At 38.6% G+C, this 25,054-nt stretch overlaps 1 protein-coding gene across 2 annotated transcripts in view; it reads left to right on the top strand.

The window, feature by feature from the left end:
* The window catches only part of LOC114481684 (inactive ubiquitin carboxyl-terminal hydrolase 54-like), a 65,168-nt gene that overhangs the window by 2,788 nt on the left and 37,326 nt on the right, over window positions 1-25,054 (top strand). Inside the window, exons 2-3 of one of the 2 annotated variants that reach the window (XM_028476678.1) lie at window positions 9,459-10,051; window positions 20,218-20,310. In XM_028476678.1, coding sequence (XP_028332479.1) covers window positions 9,896-10,051; window positions 20,218-20,310 — 249 coding nt within the window. In that variant the 5' untranslated portion in view covers window positions 9,459-9,895. Of the gene's footprint in view, window positions 1-9,458; window positions 10,052-12,228; window positions 12,453-20,217; window positions 20,311-25,054 lie in introns of those variants that run through there. The other variant, XM_028476679.1, reaches the window with a different exon arrangement.

Raw genomic sequence — 25,054 nt, 5'->3', positions numbered from 1 at the left:
GCATGGAGTGCTAACAGCTGGTCGATTGTGAGCTGGAGCTGCTGCTGTGCCCGTTCGGTGAATCGCTTCGACAGTTGTAATGTTTGTTTTAATATGTTGAATATATCCCTCCACAGCATATTGTAACCGCTTTTGCCTGGATCTGGTGGATATCGCACAGGTATTGCTCCAAAAAGAGTCACTAACGCGCACCGGGAGACCATTCCAGACCAGAGCAACTCAGGAAAATGTCGTACATCTCAAAAGTAAACATGGGGGGCGGGGTTTTTCTGAAAGATCAATTAGAGTAACGTGAGTACTTGTAATCCGTTACTTTCACCTCTGCTTTTCTCTTCTTAGTGAGTGAGTGTCAAAACGAGAAGAATATAGGTATTTCTCGATATATTAAGTGCATAGCGTCATAGAATTAAATTATCAAGTTTTGTATTTTGTTATTGATTAACATTTAAACATTTGATAAGACTTCGGCCAATTGCGTTTAAACAAAATTAATTAAAAATGTATGTAACTAGATATGTTCATTATTAGCTTTTTTGCCAATATAAAATTTGCAGATATGGTCAACCACTGAATGTTTGATTTCCGATAATTACCGATAATGAGATATACACACAGAGCCCCTTCCCCCTCAACCTAATTTAAGGTCACATTATATAATTCTCCATGGAAACAACAGGTAAAGGCTCCTTTTAATGAAGGTATTCCACAAATAAACATAATCCGTGCAAAATAAAAAATACTTAGCTTTAGTTATGAAAAAAGTGCCATATTTGTCTTTAATATGTGTTCTCAAACAAAATCACTTATTGGTTTTTCAATATCTGTGGAAAACGATATTAAAGATGTAGACTGATCATGTTTTAGAGCTAATATTGACTGATAAAATTGCCCACCGTTTATTAACCCATTGGTTAATAATAAATGTCAGTTTTTCTCATATCTACTGCTGCTGACTATTATTCTCTGAGTAAAATTCACTTGATCAAGCCTTTTCTAACATTCCACACTCCAAAATAAGCAATAAAACTATGTATTATTTGTCCTAGTGTTGTGTCAGATGTATAAGCCAATACTCAAGGCTGCTATATACAGTATATATATATATATATATATATATATATATATAAATAAGTGAAAAAGTTTGGGACATCCCTAACATTAGTTAGTCATGTGTGTGAGGTGGTTTGAAATAGTATGTTACTCTGGTATTCCTATGACTTCACACAAAAGCATTCAACTAAAAGTTGTTTAGAACAAATTACTTTCGTCCTCATAATATAGTGAAACATTTCCGACACACTCGGTCATTAACAGCAGCGCACCTTCACCTTCTGAACCAAGTCGAAATGTCACTGTGGCATTTACGACGGACTAATCATCAGTTTTAGTTTTGGTTGATGAAATACTTTGGAGGGCATCTTATTTAGTTGCAGCTTCTGTGCTTAGGTTAATAAAGCCATCACTTTTATCTTGCTCTTTGCCAAACTCTGAGGCTATGCATGCTTTATTATGTTCATCGAGCTAGAATTTACTAAATGATAACCTTTGTTACTCTGAACGTATAGGCTGCTGCCAACCAGTTAACCAGTTGACTAATCGGGTCATTTGTCATTATTTTTAAGAAGAAAGACACGATACAGAATTTACTCGCACATGCTGTTCCTAATGAGGGGAAAAGCCGTAAGTGGTGTAACATGTTGATTTTGTTAATAAAAGTGCCTGCGTAGCATTTTTAGGGCCTCTGATTTTCCGTGATTGCAGAATACAGACGAAAAAGACAGAATTTGCTTCTTAAAATTAGAAACAGAAAAATAGTGTCATTATTATTATTATTATTATTATTATTATTATTATTATTATTATTATTATTTAATTATTATGATACATTTTAAACAAAATCAACCATAAATTGCAATATGACGGAATATAACCCACATGCATGTTTTGGGGCAAAATCACACATTTTCTCACAATTTTCTTCCATAAAGCCAGTGGTCTAATGTGTAGCTACTTTAACCAATGAACAGATGTCAAATCTCATGCAAATCTCCCGGGATTTCATCGCGTGCATTCAAATTATTAAATTAATACAATACAATGTTCAGCTCAATTAACCAAACTTAGCATGTTTGGCACAATTTCGGGAAGTTTGAAAACCAGTAATGATGATTTCTGATTAGGCAAAGCTGTTGTAAACTGACACAGAAATTGTTAAACTCTGAAACAGAATTGGTGAAATTTCGGAAAATTGGAGTCTCGACATTTTGCACCAGTGTCATTCCATGTCATTTCAACAAATTTTCAGGACATCCCATGCACTTCGGTCTCAAAGAATTCTGAAAATTTTACCGCTTGTTCATTAATTATTCAATTGGCACACTGTTCATATTTACGTTGTTGGTTAAATACTTTTTGAGTAGAGATGTGGCGAAAATTCTTTCTGAAAATCGCAGTACTTTTTTTAAACAGCAGAGGGCGCTATATATTTATCCTTCTCTTGTCCAAATGCTGAGGCGGCGGGCAGAATCTGCTACTTTTTTTCTGGCCGCCTTCTACTCTTAAACATGTTCATAAATGATTCCTTACCCCTTTGGCACCGAAAGAATATCTGTAATATTACGTGAATATCTGTAAAAGTCACGTTTTTCTATTAACTCTGTCTGCTAGCATAGCATCTCTTCATCACTGCACAGAATAGCTGCATCCCAACTGACCACTGGGTTACCAGCGCCCTCTGCTGGTCCAAACAAATATCTGACGTAAATACAGTGCAGACAGTTTTTTTTTTTTTTTAAAAGTCCAATTATTAAGGCGCAAAATACATTTTCAGTTGCACTTTTAAAAAGAAAAAGAACTGTTATGCAGTTTTGCATTGTTTACTATAGAATCAGAATTTAAATGAATGGGCTTCTTCTTCATTTGTATTATTCCTTTATTTATTTCATTCAAGATTTATTTTTAGTTGAATTTCATTGTTTTGAATAGTTTATCAAGGGATTCTTTTGACAATGAAAAATAAAAGGAAAATAGTACAATATTTTTCAATCAAAATAAATCGTGAGAAAATCGTATCGTAAATCGAATCGTATCGGGAGTTGAGTGAATCGTTACATCTCTATTTTTGAGATATGGACAATTTAGTGAGGGGGTATGAGTCGATTTTTTTACCGTCCATCTTTCTCTTCCCTTTTCAGCTTCCCAATATGTCAAAAATTACACCACATCGGAAACTGAAATTTGCTATAGTAATACAACTGCACCTACTCTCGGATTTCAAAAGACTGTCACCCAAGAACCAATGCATATATCTGACTAATCATTAGTGATGTGAACAGTCTATGTTCAAAGCGCTAAAATGATGAAATTACAGTGAGCTGAGGCATATGCTAAGTAGTTTACTGAAATCCCAAACATGTTGGAGCTTGAAATCTTGACAAACCTTTTTCCAATTTTGAGGACTTGGTATGTCCATTAGATAGAATGCATAGCAGATCTTTTTGTATATTCTGAGAAAGTAGGTGGAGCTGTATTACTATACCAAGTTACAGTTTCCTATGTGATGTAGTTTTAGAAATATTGGAAGAATAGAGGAAAAATAAAAACTTGCGAAAATCGACAAATACACTTAACTAAATTGGCCATATCTCACAAAGTATTCATCTGATCAAAGTAAAAATTTACAGTGTGACTACTGAATAATCACAGAACAATTGGTATATTGGTAGAATTTTCCATGACAGAAGTGCGTGGGCCATTTGTGAAATGTCATGGAATGACCCACCAGTGACTTTGGCTTGTAATTCACCCTCAACCCTGATCAGGATATTCATCCTCAAATGGCAGATGCTCAGCTTAGTTTGAACAACTTATTCAGCTGCTTTATAACTCCCTTACACATCATATCAGTTGCTTGAATGGTCGTTTATTTGTTGGTGAGTGAACATGATTGGCAGCAGCTGTCAGGACGGTGATGTAGAATGATGCAGAAAAGGGAAGTAAAATACCTCCTGTGACCTTTCCACCTTGTGTTTCTCTCTTCTCTTCTCTGTGATGTTCTTTCCTTTCCTCATCTTTTCCTTTTCACTGTCTGTTTTTCTTTCTCATCTATTTGCTTTATCATTTTCCCCTGCTTTCTTCCTTTCCCGATCATTTCACCTTATTTCCTTTCATGTCTCCATTTTCCTTATCTCCAGCTCCACCTGTCTTTTCCTCATCGTTTTATCCCTCTCGCTTCCATTGTTCTCCTCTCTATCACCTAAATCCTCTCTTTTTTTTCCCTTCACCTAAACTGTAAAAAAAAAAGCCTCCCATAATTCCCAGCATGCATCATGAATAGTACTGGTTATGTAAGCGCCTAAATATTAAGCATTGGTTCGCCCCTCTATGTTTTCTACTGATAGGATTGGGTAAGCACATGTGCACAATTATAATGGGTTGCATCTAGGTTATTGTGTGTGGCTGGTGTGTGCGTGTGCATGCACTCCTGTGTGTATGTTATTGTGTCTGTTCTCACATGTACACTTAAACGTTCCACCGTCTGAGCGAGGAAGTGACCTTGACGATCACAGTCTCAGTAATAGGCTCACACATGGTGCTGCACGTGTATGCACCTAGCCATTGTTCTCGGACGCTCACAGCCACACGCGCACACGTACGCACGCACGCACACACACGCACAGAGAACACTTTTTTTCCCTTTAAATCCAAGTGGAAAAGAGAGGTGAAAGAGCAGCGCTGAGTGGTTGAACTTTGGGCCCTCCCTATTGTCAGCCAAAGCTATTTGAAGTTACACATAACCCACTTAAAGGGAAACTACTGTACGTCTGTCTGTGTGTGTGTGTGTGTGGGAAGTTTTTTGGAAACAAAAAGCAGAGACGGAGATGAATGGTTGATGAAAAGGAAAGAGTGAACGAGAATGAAAAATAAAGGTCAGTGGATGAAAAGTGAGAGACGCGAGCAGCAGGAATGATGTGGATGGGAAGAAGATGCCGACACAGGAGATGGGTTCTCAATGATCAGGGCTTCTTTCTTCTTCTTCTTTTTTTTTTTTTTTTTTTTACAAATTACACTAACTCTGCTTGTCTTCATGTTTGCCTGAGAGCAAAAGGAGACAATGTGAGAGACAGCCTATTGTCCTCTGGGACAGTATCAGCTTTGTTCTACTTGCTCGACACAGACGTCGCTGTCACTGAACCACACACACACACACACACACACACACACACACACACACACACACACACACACACACACACACACACACACACACAAAAACAAAGAGTGTGTGTGTGTGGTGTCAAAGGAAGGAAATATATTTCCCTCTAAGGTTGAGGTGAGTTCTGTCAAAGACAAATATATATTGTTCATGTCGGATGGGAAGAAAAGAATAACAGCGTCTTATAGGTTTATTTCATACATATTTGTACATTTATTTTATCCATACAGATTTAAATACTGTATAATAAACCAAAATACTATTCTGAGACTTTTTGGTAAAGTCCCAGTTTGGAAACTAGATACGAAATACAAAGTCATAAATATGAAACATGGATTTAAAGTACATTTTTCTATTTTTTTTTTTTTTGACATGTTTCAAAAATAATACTGGATTTATTTGTTAATTTATCTATTACATTTATTTTTCTTTTTTTCTTTTTTTGTCTTTTTTTTTTTTTTATTTGTTTGATTTATTTACAATCGTGAACAGAAATAAAGAGACCAAGATAATATAGACTTGTTTATCGTAAGCAAGTTTAATATTTGGCTTCCATTATGAACTATTTCAATATTGATTAATTAATTATTGGTTGTGAAAATGTTAAAATAACTATTGTAATCTACATCAACACATTGAATAAAAAATTACTTAATACAAATCCTATGTAACGATATACGTTGATGGCTATTGTGGTGACGTTGACGTAACATTTTTCGTGTTGTTTTTTTTTTGTTACCTTTTCAAACCATGACAGACCCACACACATTCACATTAATGCAAAAAACAAACACAACACCAAATAACCAATAAAGAACATCAAGTGATAATCAAACACCCTCTTAAGTTTTGTAACATGTGAAAGTCACCTCCATGGACTTTTGGTTTCACAATTAGTAACTTTTGAAAACGATTAGCATACCAAAGCTGCATAGTTTTGCACAATCACAGCAACGTATCTTAAGTTTTGCAAGAAATATTACACAGATTTTCCATCTCGAATTTCCCCAAGTTCCATTTCAGGTGATTCTTTTCTGTATATATTCATTTTTGTTGGTTTTTGACGTACAAAATGTCCCAAAATCATGCCAAAAATGCTTTATACTCAGTGGAAGATATTGTAACCATGACGCGGCATTTTTAACCTGTATAAAGTGTTTTCTGTTCATTTCTGCTACCGTCGTGTGTTAGTATTGCAGTGGCAGCAGAAGTTTCACTGATAGAATTACGTTCCAAACATTGAAAACCTGCAGTCACGTGACAAAGTCATACTCGGTGACTGACTTTTTCCTGGACTCAGTCAGACCTCCAAGAACTCTCCACCATCAGTACACATCATCATCATCATCATCACTTGCCTATCCCATGTGTGTGCATGTGTGTTTCTTCACGTTAGTGTGCGCATTCTCACTCAGTGCGACAACAGTGTGTCTCTGCGTAAAATCACATGGTTCGGCTTTCCCCCCCGCGTGCTTGCTGCTTGGCCTATTTCCATGGTAACGAGCCCAAGATGTGGGGACACGGGGCCGGGCGTATATAACGCATGCGTATAAGCACACACACACAACACTGCGTGTGTGTGTGCGTGCGTGCGTGCGTGTGTGTCTGCAGGGTGCAGTCACAGAGAGTATGTGTCATCATCGCACACTCTACACAAGCTCAGCGGGAGACCCACATACACACTCGCTGAGAAACACACGCACATGCACACTGTATGCTGGGATAGAAAGTCAGGATGCTGCACTGTAGTAGGAGGAAATATCCACCCATAAAGCCTCGTTTAAGAGTGGAATAATTTATTTCACCTTTGCATCAGGGTGGGATCAATTATAATTGTAATTTATAATGAATTACAATTATAGCATTATTAAAATTGTAATAGTATTTTTTTTTAATATGCTGTTGTAATTGTAATTGAATTAAGATAATTTACTTTGTAATTATTTTCATGAAAATTTGATTAAAATTGACAATTATAATTTAACGCAAACCTGGGGAACCAAGTTACAGTTCGATGTACAGTTCTACTCATTTGTAGTTAACAATTATTAAAATATGTTCCTTATCAAGACACCCACACCAAAAATATTAAAACCTATATTTTCATTGATTAGGAAGCCCAAACAAGGTAACCAAGAGAAAGAAAAGAGAAATTAGATGATAGATATTTGTTTTTGTTTTTTACAGCTGATTTAGGACCTGTTATCATAAGAGATGCTAACAGAAAGCTAACACAATAGGAAGCTTAGCTTTTATTAGGTTATTTATTTCAGACTCAGTAATTGTGATTATTTGCAATTGAACTTTAGTAACTGAGAACGTACCTGTAATTGACTTTCTGAAGATAAAAAATAATTTAATTTTTAATTGTAATTGGAAAAAATGCTGGTCACTGTAATTGTAATTGAATTGTAACTGAACATGGGTAATTGAAAAGGTAATTGAAACTGAAAAATATAATTGATTACAGCCCTGCTTTGCACCGATGCGTTTCCCTTTCCATATCTGTGGTGATCTCTCATTATCATCCCCTCCCTCGTTTCTGCTCCATAACCCATTGTACTTTGCGGTCGCCATGGTGACGGCCCACGCTGCTCACCTGCTCGCTGCAGCATTCCTGCACCCGGTGGCCTCTGGCCAATGGGTGGGGGTGGTGGCTGTGGCAGTAACGCAGCCTGGCAGTGAGGCCAGGGCTCTTTGCCAAAGAGGGGGGGAAGCTATAAGGGACGGTGAGGAGGGAGGGGCATGGGGGGGGGGAGTGCACTGCGGATCTGTGAGCTACTGCTTTGTTATGCAACTTCAAACACACATCGAAGGGTGACAAACATCACATGCTGCCTTCAGTAAACAATATGAAACTGTACAGAGATTCAACATGAGGTCCAGTTCATGTCCCAAAGTAGAGATTATGAAATGACATAATAACCAATGTGTCCGTGCACTTCCTGTCCCCATGCAAGACCTTGTTGTTGTTGATGTTGTTGTTGTCTTATGATGGTTATAGCTATAGATTTGAGGTCACTCAAAAAAGTCAAAGGGTCTAAAGCAGTGATTCTCAACTGGTGGGTCGGACCCAAAAGAGGGTCAGGGACCCCTTTCTAGTGGGTCGCAGGCCTTTTACTGAAGAATAAAAGAGCAAAAAAATTACCGTCTTTTAATCTGGAAAGGCTCAGAAAGCCGCCTATTGACATACAGTGAGTTTGTAGTGAATATTACGGAGTAGGGGTGTTCCATCTAAGGAACCTCATGATTCGATTCGATTACGATTGAGGGTGCTACGATTCGATTAATCAACGATTATTACAATATTTACTATTATCACGATTTTCAATGCATCCACCCCAGTAATTGTAGCTAAAGAGTTAGCTGCTGCTATCGCCTCCCCTTACCTGGTCCGTTCCATCAGGTGTCCGGGCGGCATGCGCAACTTAAATTTTTGTTCCACGAGCAGCGGTAGTGTTCCTGTCATTTAGTTATTATGAAAAGCAATCAATTTTTTAACATTTCTGAATCATTATCGAATCGGCACATATTGGATTGCGATTATTGAATAATCGATGTATTGGCAGACTTCTAGTACGGAGTGTCATTTTTGAGCACAGCCATAGTGCAGGCCTCATATTAGGGCTGGGAATCTTTAGTTACCTCACCATTTGATGCATTTTTTCCCTTATAAATCTCAATAATTTTAACTCAATAAAGTCTGACCAGAAAGACAATTCTGGGTTAAATTTGCTGATTCAAAATGCTGCACAGGCACATTTATTAACAAACAGCAGCACAAAATGTTCCACTTTAGTTTGTTTCTAATGTAAGGGACAGCACGTGTGAGTGAGTTCTGTAGTGTGGATTGTTTAGGGGAAGATCTGGGTTAGGATGCACTCAGCAATCCATCTGAGTAAGCTTTTATGCTGTTCTGAGAAGTCGCGGAAGCAGCAACTCCTAAACAAGTATTCTAAAAACAAAATAAGATACAAAAAATATATATTATAATATTGTACATTTCTATATTGCCAAAAAAGGAAACTTGATATATCTTGATTCTTGATATATTGCCCATCCCCACAGAGTAATGATCATCAAATGTTTTGTTGTTGGTGTTCTCCTGGAAAACTGAATGTTTTAAACTCTGTAAAAGCAGAGCTGAACACCAATTTCATCAGACGCCTTTACACTTGTGTGGTGAGATGTAAAATGTGTTATACGTTCTGTTTCCTAACATCCTGGTGTTTTTGTCCTGCAGGCAAATAGGAAGACGGGAATAAAAGCATTGAAGGAAGTCCCCGCATGTGAGCAGCCGTGGAAACTAATCCACTTTTATCTGACGGAATCTGCCAAAGGACGCTTTGGAAACGTTCTCATGTCTCCAAACACAAACCGCTAAATCCCAGGACCTAAAAGCAGTCCCACACAAAGCCAAGTGAAAGATTTTAAAGTAAAAAAAACCACGCCTGGCGACGAGGGTTGTATGGGTGCCAAATCTCAGCCCAAGACACACCACAGCTCCTCAGTCTGCTTCCACCGCCTCCTTCCTCTTCCCTCTTCCTCCTCGTCCTCTTCTCCTTTCCGCTCATTCCCACTCGTCTTCTCTCATGGGAGTGACATAGAGGCCGTCCCTTGGTCTGCCGCCCCGCCCCTTCTCCGCCTTGCCGCGGACAACACGGGGGCGTCCAGGTAGTGATGTCGTGGAAGAGGAACTACTTTGCATCGGGCGGCGGAGCGGCAGGCGGGGTGCAGGGGCTGGTGACCCCGAGAACCATGAACTCCATCGCACCCAGCAAAGGCCTTAGCAACGAGCCGGGACAGAACAGCTGCTTCCTTAACAGCGCCCTGCAGGTCAGTCATGGGAACACACACACACACACACACATAAACATGGGAACATAAACCTTTTGTCATAAATTGCTTAAAAGTATCCGAATTTGTTTAAACTGTGGAAAAAAGGTCAAATAATCATTAAAGCAGTGTTTTTTAGGCTTTACACCGATCTGATTGGCTATATTGGATCGACCGATATTTTGCATTTTATGCAATTAATGTGATTGGCTGTAATGTCTTAATTTGCCGATCCGATCAATGACGTCATTGTCGTGATGAAACTTTATGTAGATGTTATTATTTACACCAAAGAGTTGTTTGTTTTACATGACACAGCTTTATTTTACTCACATTTGTGCACAAAGGTGAAAACCTATGAGTGAACGGCAAAAATGTCGATCGGTTGGAGCGAAGCGGCTGAGGCTGAGCACTGGACTTCTTCCCCAGTCCACTGGCTCTGAAAGCGGGGACAGCGTCTGCTGTTAGCGCCTGTGTGTGTTTGTATGTGTGTGTGCGTTTGTTTTGTTTATCCAGCCCGAGCATGTTAAAAGGGAGAGTTCTAAAGCAGAGCGAGGCCTCCCGTTTACTTTCGCGTTCATAGTGTACACTTCTGTCCATTTCAGGGCGGTGGGTGGACACAGAAGCGCACATGTGTATATATAAATGTGTATATTGTGCTTATAATCCATTCAGCCAGCCTGGTGACAAGTGTGAAGCTTAGGTATAATGGTGGTAGTCGTCACTAGAGGGAAGGAGTGAGTCGTGATGCCTAAAACTGGTATTTGGGATCGGCGTGTCTAAGGTTAAGCCCAGTACGACTTTATCCCACAGCCCAAGACATGTCCAAGTCTATGACCAATGTTTGTGCAAGATCTGCTTCTGCGAATCCAGGCTCCACCCCGGGCCCGAAGAGGCCGCAAGGCCAGCAGAAAGAGCGGGGGCCAAGGAGCCCCAGGCCACACGCCCAAGTCCGAACACCCCCCAGACACCCCACAGGCTGAGGGCCCAGTGCACCCTGCCACCGACCCCAACCCCCAATCCCCCCCCTGTACTTTGGAGAAAACCACTTTTAGCAAAACTATTAAAAATGAATGAAACTTTTCAGCCACACACAAATCAAAGTTAAATAATATATTTTGTACAATAATTTTACTCAAGATATTATCCCTTAGTGATATTAAGTATAAATGTCAATTTGTGCGTTACCGTAGTTCAAAAGTGGTCAACTGGTGTCCCTTTAACTTTGTGTGGCCCCCAAAGAAAATGCACCACAAAAAAATTACAAATGAATACATGAGATGACAAAAGATATACGAAATGCTACAAAAACTCACAAAATGATAACAAATAAAACACTATAACTCCAAAAATTTGAAAATTTGAAAATAATGGAGTCATAAAAAACACAAAATGACTAGACAAATACACATGACAACAAAAATGCACAAAATTACTTTTAGCACACAAGACAAACAAAATAAACGGGAAAACAATAGTGAGGATGCTTAATGTCCTAACGTCTCATTTCCTGTATTATTGCTCAGATTGGTCTTTATTCTGAATTCTTACACAAATGTTGATAATGCTGCCCATTCTCTGCCGTTTTTGCTTTATTTTAAGACGTTAGAGAATCTACAATTCTCTCAATTTTTTCCAGTTTGGGTGTAAACATATTTAAAAAAAAAAATATGGAGTGTCCATTATTCTCCCTCACCTAACAAAGATAAATGCACTATTTCAAGCAGCTGCCATCTTTACCATGGTGGTAATTTGCCCACGTTTCGTATGTGGAAACATTGCAATCGTTCATAACTCCTGCAGTTTTTGGATTACAGTACAGCTGCTACACTTTTTTTTCCAATTTCCAAGCTTAAATTGTTCTCACATATCCGTCCCCACAAAATCAACACCCGCCTCCCTTTTGCACACTGCAGTAAATTGCTTTTTAAAAAACGTGACAAGGCTGGGATTAGTGCCATATTAAGGGGAGTTTGCATGTTTTGATGGCTTTTGGCAAGCGTTGTCTGGCTTTAGTGTGGGACGTCCACTCCAGTGTGTGTTTGGAGATGCTCATGCTACGCTGCGACTGCTGCATCTCAAAGACTCTCTTCACTCCTCAAAAGACTTCCAGCTGGCACAAGCGTACCTGACACACACACACACACACACACTGGCGTGAAAAGAAAGAGAGGGAGAGGGTGTGAGGAAAAGGGGGGAGAGAGGAGTGAGGCTGGAGTAAGCATCGGAGCGGTGCCTGGGCGATGGGACAGAGGTTTTTTGGAGAGTCGCAGAGAGCGAAAGGAAAAGTGGATGAAGGAGGCGAAGAGAAGAAGAAAGAGGGATGAGGAGTATACAGTATGAAATAAGCAAGAAGAGTGAAGGAGATCCTGCTGGAGGGAAGAGCAGAGAGTCGGGGAAGGTAAGGACGATGATGGAGGGATGGATGAGAAAAGAACAGGGAGAGACAGAAGGGAAGGACACAAACTTCAAACTTTTGTTGGATAACTTGTGCGCAGAGCTACAGCAGTGTGAGAATTGGATGAATCAAGGACACAGATGTTTTATGTTAACAGGACAATGACAGGAGAGTGTTTACCCTTCTTTTTCTGCCTCTTTGCACAAATATTCTAATAAACCCAGTGTGTATAGGATGAAACTACAAATACTATGTTAAAGATCAAAGATCAACTGTGTGCTTATTTTCCCTTTTGTTGTGTCCAGGCTGTTAGAAACAGCTGTAATGCAGCTCTGTTTGCAGTGCAACGTTGCACTGCTCATGCACTGATAGCGCAGCACTCCTCTGCCCCTGAGGGCCCCTTTGGCAAGAAATGTTTAACCCCCCGCTGCTGCAGTCAACCTGCCGTGTGCAGCATCAGCTTTTCTCCTAAACTCAATGCTGAAAACGAGTGCTGTTGGGGTTTTTTTGGCCAAAGAAGTTTATTTATTTATTTATGAACATTTGATTGGAGGATCAACCTCATGAGATGAATCATCTCATTTTCAAGGGGGATCATGTCCAAAGAAAATTTAAGGTTTAAATCAAGGCTGTTCAAAGATTGCATCTACTGTATAGTGTTATTTGCAATCAGGATGCTAATCTGGTTCAATTGCAGTGTATGTATCTTAAAACTCCTTTTGTTCTTTTTAAAATCAGTTGAGATGCTGGATTAAGGATAGAAGAGGGGAAACTGAAGGATTTCAGCTCTTAATCACCCCAGTTTTTGAAGAAAAAAAAATGTAAAAAAACAAGCTGTGGAAAAATGTAGTGTAGCATTACCAAGGCTTAGATCTGCTCACATATATATGTATCATTTCAAATTCTGACTTTTGTTTTAATGGATGTTTGGTTTCAGATTTCCACATTGTATTTTCACACCAGACTTTTCCGAGAGGGAAAATTTAAAAACACCTGCTGACATTGTCCTAAAATGTATCAACTAATTTTGTTTGGTCTGGATTGGATTGTATTGTACAGAATTGGAGTGTCCTGATTTAAGTTTTTCACTTCCGATGCAATACCAATATTGCAACCTTGGCCGATACCGATATTCACCTGATTCGATATCAACGTGAAAATATATATATTTTTATCACTTATTTTTTTAGTCTGGAATGTTAGAAAAGGCTTGATTAAGTGATGTTACTCATAGAACAATAAAGAAAAACTGACCTATTTATTATTAACCAATAAGCTACAAATAGAGGTGGGCGGTTTTATCGGCCCTCCAATATCATCGGTGGATATTAGCCATAAAACGTGATATTGGTTTACATCGAAATCGTTTTTTTCACAGATATTGAAAAATCAATGAATGTTCTTGTTTAAGAACACATATTAAGGGCCCGGGGCAGCGCCTGGGTTCGCAGAAGCAGATCTTGCAAAAACTTTGGTCATGGACGCACTGGCATGTCTTGGGCTGTGGGATAAACTCGTACTGGGCTTAACCTTAGACACGCTGATCCCAAATACCAGTTTCAGGTATAACCACTCACTCCTTCCCTCTAGTCACGGCCAACACCAATATACTTGAGCTCCACACATGTCACCAGACATGGATTTCACAACACAATAAGCACAATATACACAACTATATCATCACATTTCACTCTCACTTTAAAGCACTCTCACCTAGGTGTAACACTGCCCTCTCTTTTTATATCCTCCCTATAATAAAGTTCTTCTTACCCTTCCTTAGGAATGGCTGGTGATGGTCACAATTATGCAATAAAATAAATTCATTTATTTAATTCCAATAACAAAACATACATTGCTGTCTATAAAAGATTGCACTTCTTGCAGCGCAAAAAATAAATAAAATAATATATACATATTAGGAGAAAGAATGTGTCACTTTCTTCATAACTAAAGCTCAATAAGTGTTTTTATTTTGCACAGGTTATGTTTATTTGTGGAATACCTCCATTAAAAGTAGCCTTTACCTGTTGTTTCCATGGAGAATTATATAATGTGACCTAATATTAGGTTGAGGGAGAAGGGGCTCTGTGTATACCTATATCTGGTTATCGCTAAAAATATCAGAATTCAAACATTCAGTGGTTGACAGTATTGACAAAAAGCTTATATTGAACATCTCTAGTTGCATACATTTTAACATAATAATAAATTAAAAAAAAAAATAAAATAAAAAAATTATTTAAAAAACCTTCAATGCAGTGGAATATTTTGTACAGATGATGTTTGTTTGTGGAATTACCCAGAAAACAATGATCAGGAATAGAGAAAAACTGACCCATTATTTGAAGTAGTGGACCAGAGTCTGGAATGGACTTCTTGTATTGCAGGCCGATATAATCAATACTCTGTATTTGCAGATATCCGATATGATTATCGAATCGGGGCACCCCTACTTAGGGCTGGGCGATATGGACCAAAACTCATATCTCAATATTTTTTCTCAAAATAATTTTAAATCAAATAAAGTCTGACCAGAAAGACAATTCTGGGTTAAATTTGCTGATACAAAATGCCACACAGGCACATTTATTAACAAACAGCTGTACAATATGTGTCACTTTTCGCTTTTTCTCCTGTAAGGGACAGCACATGTGAGTGAGTTCTGTAGTGTGCCTTGTTTAGTGGTAGATCTGGGTTAGGACCATGGGCGACCGTGAGTCAGGTGGTAGTGGGTCGTCTTCTGATCGAGAGGTTGATGGTTCGATCCCAGTACCTGACTATGTGTCGAAGTGTCCTTGGGCAAGACACTGAACCCTAAGTTGCTCCCAGTGGTCGACTAGCACCTTGCATGGCAGTCCTGTCCCACTGGTGTGTGAATGTGAGAGTGAATGGGTGAATGCGCTGATATGTAAAGCGCTTTGAGACTGCTTCAGTGTGGGGATAAAGCGCTATATAAAATCAAGTCCATTTACCAAGTCCATTTACCATAAACTGAAAATAATGGACGGAACATGCTCCTGGTGTAGTAAAGCTTTTATTTTTAGAGCTCCCCCTGCTGACTGGCTGCAGTATAGGTCATAAACCCCTCCTCATCAATGATAATGGGTTGGATGTGGAATGTTAAAATATTGATAGCATAAATTATTTTTTAAACCTAAACTCTGCTGTCATCATTAGTTATTATCACTCTACATTGTGTTCAAGTGCTCATTTTTCTGTGAAGTTTGTTTTGAATAAGTTATTTGAGGTTGAAAAACAGGATTTTACGTCGTATATGATGATGATTGACAGCCGCTGATCTTGCGTAGCTCTCTTTGTGAATAGCAGTTACGTCGTGAAGGAAAGCCGAGACACCGTTTAACTAGACATTTGAGTTGAAATATATTGTGGTTTTGTACTAACATCTACAATCTGAACAAACCGTTGAATATTCAAGATGTTTTGTTCTTGGCGTAGCTGGGCTTTCGTAAGTCATCAGGGCAGTACGCTTAATGGGCGGGGCGTGTTACCAGGGCTCCTCCCGCTGGACCCTACTGCACAGACTCTGGCTCCAAATGACATCAAATTTGCAAGATGGAAGCGCCCCTAAGTGCTGTATTTTGGCTTCAAGAACATTGAGTTGGAGCAGCTACAGTACACGCCCACTGGTTAGGACACAATTAACAATCCATCTAACTGTGCTTTTCATGCTGTTTTAAGAAGTAGAGAAAGCAGTGACTCCTAAAATTAGTATTTTAATACAAAATAATATAGGATATAGGTGATATTGTAATTTTCTGTCACCAACATTGGAAATTCGATATATCTTGAAGCTCGATCTATTGCCCAGCCCTACCCCTACTTGGGATTCTTGGATTCTTCCAATTATTCCTGAACCCTCTTCGTTTCTCAGAGGCAGAAGGTGTTAAACTCTGTTTCCACAGTGTCAGGGTCAGCAGCACTGAGACTTGAGATGGTGTCAAATTATGATGAAAAATCCAAGGTTTGCTCAGAGCGTCACACTGCCTTCACAAACGGGGAGGGGGGGTTAGGCTAATGAGCCTTGGCCACCCATGACCCAGTCCACCTCTTTTTATCCCAGCATCCCTTTTGATAGATACGGCCCATTGCGGAGCCCCATCACCTCACTGGCACTCAAAGCGTTATGAGAGCCCATCTTCTCCTGTTTCTAACTCATAAACTTTTAGGGCAAAATTACCAGGCTGCCTAAAATATCCCACTGACTAACAGGCTCCCACGATGGAGGGATGATCAGTGTTATTTACTTCACTGCTCTGTGGTCGTAATGTTATGGCCGAACTGTGTTTGTGGAGATAACTTTTTATTGCCGACTGTGTAGTATTTTGTCATAGGGATGCTCCAGCTGTCTGCTCATCGTCTATCAACGTCAGGGAGAGAACATTGGGATGAGTACGAGGAGAAGTGAAAAACAAACCATCGGAATGATGGAAGAAGAGATGGAGAAAGAGAGAGAGAGTGAGTGAGGAAAAAGACAAATGGATGAATGCCGGTAAAAGGAGACGGGGATGGAGGGAGAGTGCCCTCCTCGTGGCTGCTGCAGTGTCGTTGCAAAGAGCCGATTCATCACCACGGAATAAACCAGAGGGAGAGGAGGGTGTGTGCGTGTGTGTGTGAGCTCGCACTCCAGCGTCAGCATGCAGTCTGTCATCTGCTGCTTCCTCTGTTCTCCACCTATCACTCTGCCTTTAACACACACACACTAACGCTCGTCTATTCAACTACGTTTTCAACTGGGCCACATTTTAAAACAAACCGCTAGAGCTGGGACGGAAATTTTTCACACACACTTAGACACAGTTTATATGCAAACGATGCATAAATGAACGAATGTTATTTTTTCTTTTGTTTTTTTTAATTCAGAAATCAACAACGGAAGCATACAATGTTAAAAAAAACTTCTACAAGAGACAAACTTGTGGACATTTATTTAAATCGGATGAAATTTTATTTAATGTGGATGATCTTAAAAAAAAAAAAAAAAACCTTAAACGCAATCCTAACAAGACGAACCGCATTTCTCAAAGGAAATGCAAGTGAGGATGCATTATCTGAACCCCTCGGAGTCAGTATAACCCCTCGGAGTCAGTATATCATGACTAACAGCAGAAGGCGCTGTGTAAACGTCCTATGATGTCACTGTTCCAATATGTTTGAATGGAATTTTTAATTTTTTTTTATTTTGCCAATAATTCATTAACAGATCAGTTAAAACTGATTAAATTTGGAGGACAAGTTATCAGACAAAAATCTATTCTATAATAATACTAAAGTACATGGGAAACAAGGAATAACAGGAAGTAAACATGTTGGTTCCATTGGAAGTGATTTCAAATGATTTCTCTGACAATTAAAGCAAATTATTAAAGTTATTAAAAGGTGTAGTCGTTACTTTTTGAGACTGAAATCCAGTTAAGATCTTGAAAATAGCAAATAAACATGAGTGGTGTTAGATATTCACCAGAGACAAATGCACTAAAGCATAAATCAGGAGGTTCCTCACTGCGTCCTGTTCATAGATCAACTGTAGTGCTCGTTTTTAAACACAAACCTTTATTAAATCATCCCCAATGTGTGTGACGTCCTTAGATCTCTGTACAGACTCCAGAGACATTGTTGTGTCAATGTTAACTTTCAGCACACCGAGGCAAAATACTGCTTCCTATTATGCTTTTGAGGGAAAAGGAGACTTTTACCTCTAGTTTCTAACTTTCTACTTTCTCTGAGCCTCGTGCAGGTACTTTATGCATCTTTCCTGCACTTTGTCTTGCTGCGACTCCCTTTAATTGCTGAAATTATACAGAATAGAAAGTGCTCTCAGTAGGAGCTGCTGGGAAAAAAAAAACAATTATCTGAAAATGGCTGAATGCCACGCTGAGCTGCCGACTTGGGTGTTGATTTTCTGCCTCAGTTTTACAAGAAATTAGTGTGTGTGTACTGTGTTAAGATTCCTGATGCAGGATTGTGTTTTTCTCTCCAGAAGTTGGTGATTTAAGTCAAAGCTCCCGACTTGGTCATTAATCACAATGGTAAACTGTTCCTCCATTAGGACCGCACCATTATGTCTCTCATTCAAGTCAATCACACCCAATCAAGGAGGATCAACACTGAAACGCCAGGATGTAGCAGAGGAAACTCACTGTTCCTCAACAAATCCATCCACTTTAAAGCTAATATACACTCACTAAGAGCTTCATTTGGTTAATCCCAGTTTAGGCTTCATTTTTCCCTTCTTTACTAAAGACATTCATAACACAAGTCAACAAGTGCTGGAAATGTTCATATGGGCAGATTATATTTACTTTTTGTTTTTGTATTCTGTTGGTGATTGCAGTGTGCGATAGAGCAGTACTTTCTCAAATGGGGGTACACAATGGCACTACAGAGGAAAATTAACGAATAAAAGCATTAAAAATGTCATTTGTTTTTAGCTAAAAATGATAATCATACTAAATATTACCAACAACTCACAAAAACACAAAAAAAGAGAATAATTTACAGAATAACACAAAGAACAGACAAACGACAACAAAATGACACCAAAAACACACACACACTTACTATAACCAGCGACACACAAAACGACAACAAAGACACACTAAATGAAGAGAATAACACACAAGATCACTACAAAACACGCAAAAATAACAGAGAAACATACAAAAACGACATAAGAAACAACCAAACGACACCAAAAACGGAGAGAATAATTTAAATAACACACAAAAAACACACAAAATAAGAACTGAATAATAAAAAGACAGACTAACAAAACACACAAAATGACATAAAAAACACACAAAATGATGTTAGAAATGATCTTGATTAGAACATGAGCTGAAAATACAAAGGTAAGGGGAGATGACTTGAAATTATAAAAACTATAGAAATAAATCAATTTAGGAAGCACTAAATACAGTTTCATTTCACTTATTTACAAAATGAGATTCTTGTAGTCGGACAAATGGGGTACTTTGATTCAGAAATGAGAGAAATGGGGTGCTTCAGCCCAAAAAAATCCAGTTCAGCCCACTAATGTGTAATATTCCTATAGATGTGTTTGTGGTTTTGTGCCTCAATTTAATGATAAACCATACATTTTACATAAATTACATCTTTAGATTTAGAGATGTTTCTGAAAAAATGTTACCAATGTGTCAAATCAATCTATTAAGTGTTTTTAGATGGTCATTTTTGTTGGTTTGTAAATAATATTTAATGTTTTTAGTAATATTACTATAAGTAGTGTGGTATTATCACTACTATTGTTGCACTGCTAGTATAATATTGGGTAATGGGTATTTTTTGGCCACTGAACTATCAGAAAAGTTGAGGAATTGAACCCAGACTCTCCAGCCTCTGTTTTCTCTCCTGATCATAAACTATTTGTATCTTTCTTCACAAATGCTGTGGCTGAGGCAGTGTTCGTGAGTAGCAGTGAGATTCTATTTCTGTCCTCGGTGTACCTGCAAATTTAACCTGTCGGATAACACATTGTGTTACTATGGCAACCCTCTAACGTCATACCACCAATCTAATCTATTAGGAGTGTTTATTGGTATTTCATATGCTGGAGAATAAAAGAATGAAAATCCTCTTTGGTTTACTGTCTATTTTTCATTTTAGTTATTAAAGTATATTTTAATCGAAACATTATTTGATAAAGTTACTACATTGCTGTTGCACAGTAAGAGCAACAGGGGGAAACTAGAACCAATTTTTGTAATTTTCTTCTTTTTTTTTCCTGCAGGTTTTGTGGCATCTCGACATCTTCCGCAGAAGCTTTCGACAGCTGACCACTCACAAGTGCATGGAGGACTCGTGCATCTTCTGCGCTCTGAAGGTAAAAAAAATGCTGATGGACTGGAAGAACCTTAAGTGAAGTGGTTAGATGTGCAGTAAATATCATCCCACAGATAATGAATACCAGTAATCTGTATATGAAAGTCTTTCACTGTGTTTTTGCCATCCGGAGTTATTACACTTTAATGTTTCTTTTGTTTTTTAAATCCTTATTGCACAAAATACATATTTAGTAGGGGTGTAACGATTGGTTTTAGCACTAATTGGATTAAAATCATCATTCGTTGTTGGTGATTCGATTCATGGATGATATTGGTTAATTTAAAACGATTCAGTAACTTGAAATTGATTCAGTACCTTTTTAGCCAAAATAATAATTCACAGGTGTAACTGTGAAATAAATACCTGAATAGTGCACAGTACAGGGTTTCATACAGGTTTCATAGATTCCTAATGTTTCTTGCAAGGGAATTGTTTATAAATTAATTATGGACATAAACAAGTAAACAACATTTAATGTCAAATGTATTTAGATTTTATTTGAATAAAGGCCAACAAACATTTCAGTTTGACATAACAGGACGTTACCTTTTTCTGCTCTCATTTTAAAAACTCAATACATTTTCAATAAAAATAATACAATACTAGAATATTTGCAGGATGCAGGTGATGGCCTGTGTCGCACTGCATTAGCTAGCATTAGCATTAGCTAGTTTTTACATTAGCATAAGTTAGTATTAGCTAGCATTAGCTAGTATTTACACTAGCATACGTTAGCATTAGCTAGAATTAGATAACATTAACATTAACTAGCTTTAGCATTATCGTAAGCTAGCTTTAGGTTAGCATAGCATAGCATTGCATTAGCATTAACCTAGCTTTAAACATGATAGTGAAGCCTGAGGCTTCTGCAGAGCTAATGCTAACAAGCTAATGCTACCACCGCTGCTGCTACTCCAACTTGCCGAGCACAGATTGATGTTGTTGGACCACAAGAAAATAAATCAATTTAATTTAATGAAATAAACCGTTAATATTTATATATATATATTTTAGCATTTTCCCCTTGACAACATTTCACAACTTAAACATGTAGATACTGCAGTTTCTTTGCTCCACTGTCATAAATCATAACTTGTGCCTTAATTGACTATTTATTTAGAGTTTAATTATGATTTTGGCTTTGTTTTTGCTTTAACTTCTGATAATTTATGCTGGGAATGGAATTAGTCGGCCTTTTTGTTTAGTAATCAATTTTGGTCATGCTGTAACTTTTGTTTTCACACATCTGATTTATTTAACACAGTGAAAATCATCTTATCCTCATCCTACGTTTGTTCTGATCTCTACACACAGGGACCTGAAACATCATATAATCCTTTTACGCTATGATCTCCTTAAGTTATATAAATCTATTAAAATCTACTCACTATTAGTTCAGCAACCTTTAGCATGTTTGAGAAAAAAGAATGATTCAATCACATTGAAACAGGTTAAATGGCTGTTGTGTAACCAAGAGGAGGATGAGGATGTGTTACAGCTTGAAACGCTTTTAATGAATGACTGTTGTGCTGCTCAGTTCCTGCTATTTGTTGCTTCAATGATGACAGATACATGTCTGAGGGAAGGGAATTATGTGTGTGTGTGTGTGTGTGTAATATGCACTCAAATGTGGGTGTGTGTGTCTTAAGTGTGTGTGTGTCCTACACGCTGGCCTGTCTTCAGTGCTTCTCTGTAATTAATTGGCTGTCTGAAAGCGCTGAGCCAGCAGGGTCCGTGCTGGGATTCCACACACACACACACACACACACACACACACACACACACACACACACACACACACACACACACACACACACACACACACACACACACACACACACACACCCCAACACACACACACACACACACACACACACACACACACGATCCTATTTCCCTACCCAGCATAACACACTGCTACACACATGCACCTAAAGATGCTCACAATTCCCTCTCACTGCACTAGGATGCGACACACACCAGAATTATACACGTTCAATTACAACGGAATTACAATTACGTTGACTTGCTCAATTACTAAAGTTCCATTACATTTAATCACAACTACTGAGCCTTTACTAAATAAGGCAGTCCATAAAACTGTTTTGACCCATGTCTTAAATCAATTTTAAAATACACAAAAAAATATTGTCTGTCCTCCAAGTACTTTTTCATTTCTTGTTTTCCTTGTTAGACTTCCTTATTCATGAAAATATTACTATTATTATTTTTAGTGTGGGTGTCTGAGCCTTTTCGCTGTCAGTGTACCCCTTAATTTCAGTTGTTTTTTAATTAGAGAGGCTTAACGTAACCGTAAGAGGTTGAGGGTTTTTTCCTCTGCCTCTGGCGTTTGAGCGATGTTGACCAATCAGAACGGTGGAGGCTTGCGATCTCAGATTCAGCTGGAACAGATAAAAGGTTGAGTTTCCATGAAGCAGATCCTAAAGTGTTTCGACAGACGCTCTGTGATTCCTCCAGAAGAGGGCGCTGTCCACATTAAACCAAATATTTTTTAAAGTAGATTAATGTGTTGTTTGACAGTCTACAACTAACATGACTCCTTCACGCATCCTTTTAGCAGTTTATGCATTTAAATGTATCAAATATAAAAAGTGCAAATCAAATCGCAATCGCAATATTGGTCCGAAAAATCTCAATTAGGTTTTTGGTCATAATCGTGCAGCCCTAACGAACGGGTAAACCTAATCTGAAAAATATTTTAATGATTGTTAACTACGTATGTGTTAGCCATAGAACTGTAACATGGTTCCCACAGGTTTGCATTTGATTGCATTGTAAATAAAACATTTTTTAAATAAAATGTTTATACCAATGTGTGTGCGTGTGTGTGTGTGTGCGTGTGCGTGGAAATCAAAGTTATTGTCCCTGTGTTAAGCCATTCACATTTTCCTGTCACTTTTCATTCCACTTCCTGTCAGAGACCAGATGCAACGTTTGCTGCCAAAGCTACAGCCGTAAAAGACTTTGAATAAACCGATTAGGATACACAGTAAAATAACTTTTAATGGGATGGTAAATTTTCAGGCATTCATTGTAGGGAACTGAAGCAACAAATGATGATTAGGGGGTACTTTAATTTTGGCCTGTGCTGAGATTTGTATGCATGAAATCTGTAGCGCGCGCACAGGAAGAGATGAAACGGCAGGCGACAGCGAGGGGAAAATGGAAGTGGGAAAGATGAATGAATGTGGGAGTTGGTGTCGATTGCTCCTGTCTGTGCACACATACGCACACATGCACACACACACACACACACACAGATACACACTTCCCTCTCTCACTCACTTGGCAGCCTTCCTTTCTCCACCGACCTCTTCCCTGCCCTCCCTCCTTTTCTCTGTAGGGTATATTCCCCCTCCATTCTCCTTGGCGCATTGCTGCAGTCAGCACAGTCACACTGCCACCATGACACACACGCAAGCACACACACACACACACACACACACACGCACACACACACACACACACACACACACACACACACACATACACACACACACACACACACACACACACACACACACACACACACACGGACACACACACGGACACGGTCCTTCATGTCAGCATGACTGCATTACCTCTTCCTTTGCAAACTGTCATCATGCACATGCTAAAGATATAAAGTCTATTGTTTTAATAAAATGCTCCCTCCATATGAACACAATGTTGCGTTTGGTTATGATTTCATTCACAAATTTGGCTTCAAATAAAGATCTGACATCTATAGGTGGAGTTTGAGATTCTTGCTGGGGGGGGCAAAAGAACAAATAGAATTAAATATATAAACCTTCTCGAGATTCACGCTAACCACAATGTGTGTAACATATACAATAAAGCAAAAATGATCAGTAACATAATTAATGATGTTGACTACAAAAATTTGCATCGACGCGCCGTTTAATGTTGTAAATTTTTACAATTTTACATTATATTAAGAATACACATTTTTGAATTAATTTGAAGAAACTGTAACAGAATCCATCCCCTAATTCAGTTAATCATTCAGCTGATCATGTTCCATGCTTCCCATTGGTCAGAGTTAGTCACAGCGCTGCATATAAACCGCCACAATGCCTCGCAACCCACCCCCATCCAAGCTCCTCCTCTTCTGTCTAATTAAACAATGTCTTCTGTTGCCAACATCTGTGGTTCTGTTCCTGGGGTTCCTGCTGACCGCTCTCTCTGCTTATGAATCTCAATGTAGCTCATGGAAGAGCGAGGGGGGAGCTCCCTTTGCTTCGGGCTTTCCATGCAGCCGCGTGGAATGGCAGGAAGATCCCAGACCACAGCTTTATTGCCAAATTTAAACTAATTTTTTTTTTTTTGTGATACTAAGGAGACTATAACTAATTTAAAAAAAAAAAAAATACATGTGAACGAAAATTATATCAAAATTTATCTATGTTTTTGTCAACCAATAAAAACGAAACTACGATTTTGTCACATGGGATGAAAGCCAATCAGATCACATCAAATCTGTCTGTGTTTACACAGTCTCTTGCACATGGACATGAAAATTAATGCCACAACTTTGTATTCATTCATAATTCAGGAAAACGGAACAGTGTAGTAGAACCAACAGGAACAATGAACAATAGAATGTGGGATTAGGTTTGTTGCTGTCCTGCTGTAACTTTCCTCTCCGTTCTCTGATTAGGTTTCTCTGCCTCACAGCTCTCTCATATCTGTGTTTGTCGCAGGAAAGTGCAGCACATATT

This window comes from Gouania willdenowi, chromosome 19 (genome assembly GCF_900634775.1).
Source record: "Gouania willdenowi chromosome 19, fGouWil2.1, whole genome shotgun sequence".
Taxonomy (NCBI): Eukaryota; Metazoa; Chordata; class Actinopteri; order Blenniiformes; family Gobiesocidae; genus Gouania; species Gouania willdenowi.
The sequence above is the reverse complement of the archived record's forward strand: the minus strand, read 5'-3'. Positions and strand labels throughout refer to the sequence as shown.